The 12,263-nt window shown below is 41.2% G+C and overlaps 1 protein-coding gene across 1 annotated transcript in view; it reads right to left on the minus strand.

The window, feature by feature from the left end:
* Window positions 1-12,263, minus strand: part of cavin2b (caveolae associated protein 2b) — a 55,599-nt gene that overhangs the window by 3,852 nt on the left and 39,484 nt on the right. The window contains exons 3-5 of the mRNA XM_061716226.1: window positions 7,818-7,919; window positions 2,040-2,303; window positions 332-484 (exon numbers count right to left, since the gene is read on the minus strand). Coding sequence (XP_061572210.1) covers window positions 332-484; window positions 2,040-2,303; window positions 7,818-7,919 — 519 coding nt within the window. The remainder of the gene's footprint in view (window positions 1-331; window positions 485-2,039; window positions 2,304-7,817; window positions 7,920-12,263) is intronic.

Genomic DNA, 12,263 nt, shown 5'->3' on the forward strand with positions numbered 1-12,263 from the left:
TTTTTCTCAAACTTTTGACTCTTGACATTTTAACTTTTTTCTCGAACTTTCATCTTTTTTCTCAAAATTTCAACTTTTTTCTCAAAATTTCTCAAAAACTGATATGATATTTCTGAATGATCTCTGAGTGTCTGCTCTGCTGGTGGAGCTGGTGAGCAGCAGTTTACAGGAACCGGTCTGGAACTGGAACTCTGGTTTATGAATAATAACGTCTTTACCTTCCTGAGGCTGAAGCTCAGAGGAGAAACCTTCAGGCTGGAGGTTTTCTGGAGCTCTGGTTTATGAATAATGAGGATAATAAGGATAATAAGGATAATGAGGAAGTCTTTACCTTCCTGAGGCCGAAGCTGAGAGGAGAAACCTTCAGGCTGGAGGTTTTCTGCTTGATCTTCTCTCGTTGTTCTGCAGAAACGATCTTGGTTCCGATCTTGGTCATCTTCTTCTCAATGTTCTGCCTGGAGAAGGCTTTCTTCAGACTGTCCACCTGCAGACGGATGAACACATGAACACATGAACACATGAACACATGAACACCGACTCCTGCAGACTGTTGAGACACTGCAACACCATTTTGAAACTCTCTACACCACAGTGGACTAAAACTCTCTACACCACAGACTAAAACTAAATACACCACAGACTAAAACTCTCTACACCACAGACTAAAACTCTCTACACCACAGACTAAAACTCTCTACACCACAGACTAAAACTCTCTACACCACAGACTAAAACTCTCTACACCACAGACTAAAACTAAATACACCACAGACTAAAACTAAATACACCACAGACTAAAACTCTCTACACCACAGACTAAAACTCTCTACACCACAGACTAAAACTCTCTACACCACAGACTAAAACTCTCTACACCACAGACTAAACCTCTCTACACCACAGACTAAAACTCTCTACACCACAGACTAAAACTCTCTACACCACAGACTAAAACTCTCTACACCACAGACTAAAACTCTCTACACCACAGACTAAAACTAAATACACCACAGACTAAAACTCTCTACACCACAGACTAAAACTCTCTACACCACAGACTAAAACTCTCTACACCACAGACTAAAACTAAATACACCACAGACTAAAACTCTCTACACCACAGACTAAAACTAAATACACCACAGACTAAAACTAAATACACCACAGACTAAAACTAAATACACCACAGACTAAAACTAAATACACCACAGACTAAAACTCTCTACACCACAGACTAAAACTCTCTACAACACAGACTAAAACTCTCTACACCACAGACTAAACTCTCTACACCACAGACTAAAACTCTCCACACCACAGACTAAAAAAAAAAAAACGTACGAAAAATCGTACGAAAAAATGTCCGAAAAAACGCACGAAAAAACGCACGAAAAAACGCACGAAAAAACGTACGAAAGAACGCACGAAAAACTGTACGAAAAATCGTACGAAAAAACGTACGAAAAAACGTATGAAAAAACTCACGAAAAAATGCACGAAAAAACGCACGAAAAAACGTACGAAAAATAGTACGAAAAAACGCAGGAAAAAACGCACGAAAAATCATACGAAAAATCCGCACGAAAAAACGCACGAAAAAACGCACGAAAAAACGTACGAAAAAACGTACGAAAAAACACACGAAAAAACGTACGAAAAAATGCACGAAAAAACGTATGAAAAAACGCACGAAAAAACGTACGAAAAAATGCACGAAACAACGTACGAAAAAACGCCTAAAAAAACGTACGAAAAAACGCACGAAAAACTGTACGAAAAAACGTACGAAAAAACGTACGAAAAAAGATACGAAAAAACGCACTAAAAAATGCACGAAAAAACGTACAAACAACGCACGAAAAAACACACGAAAAAACGTACGAAAAAATGCACGAAAAAACTTACGAAAAAACGCACGAAAAAACGTACGAAAAAACGCACGAAACAACGCACGAAAAAACGTACGAAAAAACGTACGAAAAAAGATACGGTTAAACCCGACTGGATGAACACATTAACACCGTTCTGCTGCCTCTCACCTTCTTCAGGCTGGACCGTTTCAGCTTCTCGGCCCGGCTCTTCTCCATGTTCTCCAGGTCTTGAGGCCACAGCTCCTCCTCTTCCTCCAGATCTGCTTCCAGACCCACGTCTTCATCGGAGGACAGGTCGATGGTCTGGAAACCCACTTCCTGTTTCCCTTCGCTGACGCCCGGAGCAGGTTCCTCTCCTTCCTCCGGGATCTGGTCCCGGGGGAACGGAGGAGGATCCTTCACAAAAACACTGGCAGGGATCTCGTTCTCCTCCTGTAGGAGGAAACAGAAGAGGATCCTTCACAAAAACACTGGCAGGGATCTCGTTCTCCTCCTGCAGGAGGAAACAAGAAGATCTTTCACAAAAACACTGGCAGGGATCTCGTTCTCCTCCTGCAGGAACAGAAGATTTATCACAAAAACACTGGCAGGGATCTCGTTCTCCTCCTGCAGGAGGAAACAGAAGAGGATCCTTCACAAAAACATTGGCAGGGATCTCGTTCTCCTCCTGCAGGACGAAACAAGAAGATCTTTCACAAAAACACTGGCAGGGATCTCGTTCTCCTCCTGCAGGAGGAAACAGAAGAGGATCCTTCACAAAAACACTGGTAGGGATCTCGTTCTCCTCCTGCAGCAGAAACAGAATGCCATCAGTGGGACCTCAGGTAATCTAGAGGAACCCTGAAACCTTTAATTAAACCAGGGTCGTCAAACATACGGCCCGCCGGCCGGAACCGGCCCCCAAGGAGGTTCGATCAGGCCCGCGGGATAATTTAAAAGTGAAAAAATGCATAAAAGACATGGAATTCAAATTTTTAATAAGATGCAATTCATGTATTATCCGCTAGGGGGCGCACTGTTTTGATCAGAGTAGAAGACGACAGCGGTATCAATGCGCCATCTGCTTCTTTATAAATCTCATTTAATCTTAAAGTGCATTACTATATTTTTCAATACCAATTAATTGTTAAAGTTTTGTGCCTTTGCACAATATAAATAAAAGTAAAGATAAAAGTAAATTGCACATTTGTCTAAGGAATTGTGAGGTGTTCCATGAAATGTTTTGTAAAAGGAATGTTAATTAAATTTCAACATTTTCCAAATGTTCTTGCGCTTTTTTACACCAAAACAAAGGAAAGACGTGATATTTTGAGTGCGACTTCCATACATATATAGCATGTATGGTGTCATTTTAATGGTCGGCCCACTTGACATCTACCGAGGCCGTATGTGGCCCCCGATGTGAAATGAGTTTGACACCCCTGAATTAACCTTTACTTAACCTAACCCTTAGCCTGCAGCAGGAGACAGAAGACTATCAGTGGGACCTCAGGTAATAGAGGAACCCTGAACCCTTTACTAACCCTTTACTTAACCTTTACTAACCCTTACTTAACCTTTACTAACCCTTACTTAACCTTTACTTAACCTTTACTAACCCTTACTTAACCTTTACTAACCCTTACTTAACCTTTACTAACCCTTACTTAACCCTTACTTAACCTTTACTTAACCTTTACTTAACCTTTACTAACCCTTACTTAACCTTTACTAACCCTTACTTAACCTTTACTAACCCTTACTTAACCCTTACTTAACCTTTACTTAACCTTTACTTAACCTTTACTAACCCTTACTTAACCTTTACTAACCCTTACTTAACCTTTACTAACCCTTACTTAACCTTTACTAACCTTTACTTAACCCTTACTTAACCTTTACTTAACCTTTACTTAACCTTTACTATCCCTTACTTAACCTTTACTAACCCTTACTTAACCTTTACTAACCCTTACTTAACCTTTACTAACCCTTACTTAACCTTTACTTAACCTTTACTAACCCTTACTTAACCTTTACTTAACCTTTACTTAACCTTTACTTAACCCTTACTTAACCTTTACTTAACCTTTACTTAACCTTTACTAACCCTTACTTAACCTTTACTAACCCTTACTTAACCTTTACTTAACCCTTACTTAACCTTTACTTAACCTTTACTTAACCTTTACTAACCCTTACTTAACCTTTACTTAACCTTTACTTAACCTTGACTTAACCTTTACTAACCCTTACTTAACCTTTACTAACCCTTACTTAACCCTTACTTAACCTTTACTTAACCTTTACTTAACCTTTACTTAACCTTTACTAACCTTTACTTAACCTTTACTAACCTTTACTTAACCTTTACTAACCCTTACTTAACCTTTACTTAACCTTTACTTAACCTTTACTTAACCTTTACTAACCCTTACTTAACCTTTACTTAACCTTTACTTAACCTTTACTTAACCTTTACTTAACCTTTACTTAACCTTTACTTAACCTTTACTTAACCTTTACTAACCCTTACTTAACCCTTACTTAACCTTTACTTAACCTTTACTTAACCTTTACTAACCTTTACTTAACCCTTACTAACCCTTACTTAACCCTTACTTAACCTTTACTAACCCTTACTTAACCTTTACTAACCCTTACTTAACCCTTACCTAACCCTTACTTAACCTTTACTTAACCTTTACTAACCCTTACTTAACCTTTACTAACCCTTACTTAACCTTTACTAACCCTTACTTAACCTTTACTAACCCTTACTTAACCTTTACTAACCCTTACTTAACCTTTACTAACCCTTACTTAACCTTTACTAACCTTTACTTAACCTTTACTAACCCTTACTTAACCTTTACTAACCCTTACTTAACCTTTACTTAACCTTTACTAACCTTTACTTAACCTTTACTAACCTTTACTTAACCTTTACTTAACCTTTACTTAACCTTTACTAACCCTTACTTAACCCTTACTTAACCCTTACTTAACCTTTACTAACCCTTACTTAACCTTTACTAACCTTTACTTAACCTTTACTTAACCCTTACTAACCCTTACTTAACCTTTACTTAACCTTTACTAACCTTTACTTAACCTTTACTTAACCTTTACTTAACCTTTACTTAACCTTTACTTAACCTTTACTAACCCTTACTTAACCTTTACTAACCTTTACTTAACCTTTACTAACCTTTACTTAACCTTTACTAACCTTTACTTAACCTTTACTAACCCTTACTTAACCTTTACTAACCCTTACTTAACCTTTACTTAACCTTTACTTAACCTTTACTAACCTTTACTTAACCTTTACTAACCCTTACTTAACCTTTACTTAACCTTTACTAACCCTTACTTAACCTTTACTTAACCTTTACTTAACCTTTACTTAACCTTTACTAACCCTTACTTAACCTTTACTAACCTTTACTTAACCTTTACTTAACCCTTACTTAACCTTTACTAACCTTTACTTAACCCTTACTTAACCTTTACTTAACCTTTACTAACCTTTACTTAACCTTTACTAACCCTTACTTAACCTTTACTTAACCTTTACTAACCCTTACTTAACCTTTACTTAACCTTTACTTAACCTTTACTAACCCTTACTTAACCTTTACTAACCCTTACTTAACCTTTACTTAACCTTTACTAACCTTTACTTAACCTTTACTTAACCTTTACATAACCTTTACTTAACCTTTACTTAACCTTTACTTAACCTTTACTTAACCTTTACTAACCCTTACTTAACCTTTACTAACCTTTACTTAACCTTTACTTAACCTTTACTAACCCTTACTTAACCTTTACTTAACCTTTACTTAACCTTTACTAACCTTTACTTAACCTTTACTAACCCTTACTTAACCTTTACTTAACCTTTACTTAACCTTTACTAACCCTTACTTAACCTTTACTAACCCTTACTTAACCTTTACTTAACCTTTACTAACCTTTACTTAACCTTTACTTAACCTTTACATAACCTTTACTTAACCTTTACTTAACCTTTACTTAACCTTTACTTAACCTTTACTAACCCTTACTTAACCTTTACTAACCTTTACTAACCTTTACTTAACCTTTACTTAACCTTTACTTAACCTTTACTTAACCTTTACTAACCCTTACTAACCCTTTACTAACCCTTACTTAACCTTTACTAACCCTTACTTAACCTTTACTAACCTTTACTTAACCTTTACTTAACCCTTACTTAACCCTTACTTAACCTTTACTTAACCTTTACTTAACCTTTACTTAACCTTTACTTTACCTTTACTTAACCTTTACTAACCCTTACTTAACCTTTACTAACCCTTACTTAACCTTTACTTAACCTTTACTTTACCTAACCCTTATCCTGCAGCAGAAACAGAAACCATCGGTAGCCTCTCAGGTTATCTAGAGCAGCGGTTCCCAAACTTTTTTAGCCGCCCACCCCCTTCTATGTCTCAACTCGGTTGACGCACCCCCGATCCCCCACCCCTTAAAAAAACGCAACAAGCTTTATTATAGCCATATTAGAGTCGCCATGTTTATTCATGCTAAAATGACCAGAACACAACATAATAATCACAATCACAACAATGCGCTCTCGCATTTAAATTAAACTGAAACACTGTAACACAGTTCCAATATAATGAAACAAAGTTATGCGCAGGCTTCCACTTTTAAGAGCGAAGAGGATGGATGACATGCTCAGACTCAGTGGCAGAAAGCAGATAAGTTGAGGAAAATGTTAGAATATTTTGAACATTGAACATAAATTGCAGCAAGTTTAAATGACCGTGGAACTAACACAACCCGTCATCATAACACAGGTTATGGAAATAAAATTTGAACGCCAGTAATTGTAATTCTATTCCCAGTGTTGTACATGAACGCGTTCAAATGAATGCGTTCATTGAACACGTTCATTTCTGTGAGAACGTTGAACTGAACGCAACATATTTACACATAAAGAACTCGAACGTGAACTTGTTCATTCTGCAGTTCATGAGCTGGAATTTGAACTGTTCAGATTATGTGAGTTGCAGCTTCACTGTTTAGGTCCAATTATTACGGAATAATCCTAAGACCGCCATCACATTTTTCATCTCGCGCACCCCCTAGAGGCAGCTTGCGCACCCCTGGGGGTGCACGCACCCCACTTTGGGAATCCCTGATCTAGAGGAATCCTGAACCCTTTACGTAACCTTTGGAGATTCTGTGTTAAATGCCTGACTGAAAAGGGAATTTTGATGCACTGCTAATGGGAATGTCCTAAGATTCTGATATTCTGGGAAAAGCTCGTCAAATGCTTATCATTGATCATCAAGTAACATTCCTTTGATGCCAAAGATCTGCAAACTTGAAATAAAATAAACCCCAAAGACACGATCAACACAACAAAGCAATAAAAATGACAGATTTTGGACTTCTCCATGGAAGAAGAATGATTGCACTACCCTGGAAAAATGTTTAACCTCCATCACTGGGATTATGGAAGAAGGAGCTGATGAGTCTTGGACTGGAGACGTTGACTTATATAATCGAAGGTAAACAGACAATGGACAGAATTTATAGATATTCTGGACTCATTTATGTCGAAATGGATAACACTGAATAACAAAATTTACACTGGCGATGTGAATGTACCGATCCAGCCTTTAAATGCATTTACTTGCCCTCTAGTGGATTTATGTGTCCAGTAATTTATATGTCCACTACAGGGCAAATAAGTAATTTTAATGCAGTAACTTTTATGTCCACTAGAGGACTATAAATGCATTTAGATGCAGTAATTTATGTGTCCACTAGAGGGCAAATAAATGCATTTTAATGCAGTAACTTATATGTCCACTACCAGGTGGACGAGTCCCCAGGTGGACGAGTCCCCAGGTGGACGAGTCCCCAGGTGACTCCTGGACGAGCCTGGACAAGCCTCAATGATCTTACCTGGAAAATGAGAACTTTAAAGTTCTTTCTGTCGATCAGGTGAGCGTGATTCGCCTCCAGCTTCTTCACCTGGACGCCCTGGCGCTCCATCTTCTCACGAACCTGCAGAGATACGAGGGGGAGGTAAACCGACAGGTGAGACAGAGATACGAGGAGGAGGCTGCAGGTAATCTGACAGGTGAGACAGAGATACGAGGAGGAGGCTGCAGGTAATCTGACAGGTGAGACAGAGATACGAGGAGGAGGCTGCAGGTAATCTGACAGGTGAGACAGAGATACGAGGAGGAGGCTGCAGGTAATCTGACAGGTGAGACAGAGATACGAGGAGGAGGCTGCAGGTAATCTGACAGGTGAGACAGAGATACGAGGAGGCTGCAGGTAATCTGACAGGTGAGACAGAGATACGAGGAGGAGGCTGCAGGTAATCTGACAGGTGAGACAGAGATACGAGGAGGAGGCTGCAGGTAATCTGACAGGTGAGACAGAGATACGAGGAGGCTGCAGGTAATCTGACAGGTGAGACAGAGATACGAGGAGGAGGCTGCAGGTAATCTGACAGGTGAGACAGAGATACGAGGAGGAGACTGCAGGTAATCTGACAGGTGAGACAGAGATACGAGGAGGAGGCTGCAGGTAATCTGACAGGTGAGACAGAGATACGAGGAGGAGGCTGCAGGTAATCTGACAGGTGAGACAGAGATACGAGGAGGAGGCTGCAGGTAATCTGACAGGTGAGACAGAGATACGAGGAGGAGGCTGCAGGTAATCTGACAGGTGAGACAGAGATACGAGGAGGAGGCTGCAGGTAATCTGACAGGTGAGACAGAGATACGAGGAGGAGGCTGCAGGTAATCTGACAGGTGAGACAGAGATACGAGGAGGAGGCTGCAGGTAATCTGACAGGTGAGACAGAGATACGAGGAGGAGACTGCAGGTAATCTGACAGGTGAGACAGAGATACGAGGAGGAGGCTGCAGGTAATCTGACAGGTGAGTCAGAGATACGAGGAGGAGACTGCAGGTAATCTGACAGGTGAGACAGAGATACGAGGAGGAGGCTGCAGGTAATCTGACAGGTGAGACAGAGATACGAGGAGGAGGCTGCAGGTAATCTGACAGGTGAGACAGAGATACGAGGAGGCTGCAGGTAATCTGACAGGTGAGACAGAGATACGAGGAGGAGGCTGCAGGTAATCTGACAGGTGAGACAGAGATACGAGGAGGCTGCAGGTAATCTGACAGGTGAGACAGAGATACGAGGAGGCTGCAGGTAATCTGACAGGTGAGACAGAGATACGAGGAGGCTGCAGGTAATCTGACAGGTGAGACAGAGATACGAGGAGGAGGCTGCAGGTAATCTGACAGGTGAGACAGAGATACGAGGAGGAGGCTGCAGGTAATCTGACAGGTGAGACAGAGATACGAGGAGGAGGCTGCAGGTAATCTGACAGGTGAGACAGAGATACGAGGAGGAGGCTGCAGGTAATCTGACAGGTGAGACAGAGATACGAGGAGGCTGCAGGTAATCTGACAGGTGAGACAGAGATACGAGGAGGAGACTGCAGGTAATCTGACAGGTGAGACAGAGATACGAGGAGGAGGCTGCAGGTAATCTGACAGGTGAGACAGAGATACGAGGAGGCTGCAGGTAATCTGACAGGTGAGACAGAGATACGAGGAGGAGGATGCAGGTAATCTGACAGGTGAGACAGAGATACGAGGAGGAGGCTGCAGGTAATCTGACAGGTGAGACAGAGATACGAGGAGGAGGCTGCAGGTAATCTGACAGGTGAGACAGAGATACGAGGAGGAGGCTGCAGGTAATCTGACAGGTGAGACAGAGATACGAGGAGGAGGCTGCAGGTAATCTGACAGGTGAGACAGAGATACGAGGAGGAGGCTGCAGGTAATCTGACAGGTGAGACAGAGATACGAGGAGGAGGCTGCAGGTAATCTGACAGGTGAGACAGAGATACGAGGAGGAGGCTGCAGGTAATCTGACAGGTGAGACAGAGATACGAGGAGGAGGCTGCAGGTAATCTGACAGGTGAGACAGAGATACGAGGAGGCTGCAGGTAATCTGACAGGTGAGACAGAGATACGAGGAGGAGACTGCAGGTAATCTGACAGGTGAGACAGAGATACGAGGAGGAGGCTGCAGGTAATCTGACAGGTGAGACAGAGATACGAGGAGGAGGCTGCAGGTAATCTGACAGGTGAGACAGAGATACGAGGAGGAGGCTGCAGGTAATCTGACAGGTGAGACAGAGATACGAGGTGACTCCTGGACTACAGGTACAGGTCCAGTACTAAATTGAAATTTTGAGAAAAAAGTCGAGAAAAAAGTTCAAATTTTGAGAAAAAAGTTGAAATTTTAATGAAAAAGTTGAAATTTGATGAAAAAGTTGAAATTTTGAAAAAATTTGGAATTTTGAGAAAAAAGTCGAGAAGAAAGTTGAAATTTTGAGAAAAAAGATGAAAATTTGATGAAAAAGTTGAAATTTTGAGAAGAAAATCTAGAAAAAAGTTGAAATTTTGATGAAAAAAGTTGAAATTTTGATGAAAAAAGTCAAAATGTCGAAAAACGCACGAAAGAACGAACGCACGAAAAAACGCACACTCGCACGCAAAATGGACACACGCAAAAACGCACGCCCGCACGCACGCACGCACGCACGCACGCACGCACGCACGCACGCACGCACGCACGCACGCACGCACGCACGCACGCCCGGACGAAAAAACGCACGCACGGAAAAAAGCACGCTCGCACGCATGAAAAAACGCACGAAAAACGCACGAAAAACGCACGAAAAAACGCATGAAAAAACGCACGAAAAACGCACGAAAAACGCACGAAAAAACGCATGAAAAAACGCACGAAAAACGCACGAAAAACGCACGAAAAAACGCATGAAAAAACGCACGAAAAAACGCACGAAAGAACGCACGAAAAAACACACGCACGCAGGAAAAAAAGGAAAAAAAGTCGAAATGTCGAAAACACACGAAAGAACGAACGCACGAAAAAACGCACACTCGCACGCAAAATGGACGCACGCACACCCACACGAAAAAACGCACGAAAAAACGCACAAAAAAACGCACGAAAAAACGCACGAAAAAACGCACAAAAAAAACGCACGAAAAAACGCACGAAAAAACGCATGAAAAAACGCACGCACGAAAAAAAGGAAAAAAGGCGAAATGTCAAGAAAAAAAGGAAGGAAACCTGGACTAGAGGAAACCTGAAAAAACCTGAAAGATACGAGGAGGAGGCTGCAGGTAATCTGACAGGTGAGACAGAGATACGAGGAGGAGGCTGCAGGTAATCTGACAGGTGAGACAGAGATACGAGGAGGAGGCTGCAGGTAATCTGACAGGTGAGACAGAGATACGAGGTGACTCCTGGACTACAGGTACAGGTCCAGTACTAAATTGAAATTTTGAGAAAAAAGTCGAGAAAAAAGTTCAAATTTTGAGAAAAAAGTTGAAATTTTAATGAAAAAGTTGAAATTTGATGAAAAAGTTGAAATTTTGAAAAAATTTGGAATTTTGAGAAAAAAGTCGAGAAGAAAGTTGAAATTTTGAGAAAAAAGATGAAAATTTGATGAAAAAGTTGAAATTTTGAGAAGAAAATCTAGAAAAAAGTTGAAATTTTGATGAAAAAAGTTGAAATTTTGATGAAAAAAGTCAAAATGTCGAAAAACGCACGAAAGAACGAACGCACGAAAAAACGCACACTCGCACGCAAAATGGACACACGCAAAAACGCACGCCCGCACGCACGCACGCACGCACGCACGCACGCACGCACGCACGCACGCACGCACGCACGCACGCACGCACGCACGCACGCACGCACGCACGCACGCACGCCCGGACGAAAAAACGCACGCACGGAAAAAAGCACGCTCGCACGCATGAAAAAACGCACGAAAAACGCACGAAAAACGCACGAAAAAACGCATGAAAAAACGCACGAAAAACGCACGAAAAACGCACGAAAAAACGCATGAAAAAACGCACGAAAAACGCACGAAAAACGCACGAAAAAACGCATGAAAAAACGCACGAAAAAACGCACGAAAGAACGCACGAAAAAACACACGCACGCAGGAAAAAAAGGAAAAAAAGTCGAAATGTCGAAAACACACGAAAGAACGAACGCACGAAAAAACGCACACTCGCACGCAAAATGGACGCACGCACACCCACACGAAAAAACGCACGAAAAAACGCACAAAAAAACGCACGAAAAAACGCACGAAAAAACGCACAAAAAAAACGCACGAAAAAACGCACGAAAAAACGCATGAAAAAACGCACGCACGAAAAAAAGGAAAAAAGGCGAAATGTCAAGAAAAAAAGGAAGGAAACCTGGACTAGAGGAAACCTGAAAAAACCTGAAAGATACGAGGAGGAGGCTGCAGGTAATCTGACAGGT

This window comes from Cololabis saira, chromosome 24 (assembly GCF_033807715.1).
Source record: "Cololabis saira isolate AMF1-May2022 chromosome 24, fColSai1.1, whole genome shotgun sequence".
Lineage (NCBI taxonomy): Eukaryota > Metazoa > Chordata > Actinopteri > Beloniformes > Belonidae > Cololabis > Cololabis saira.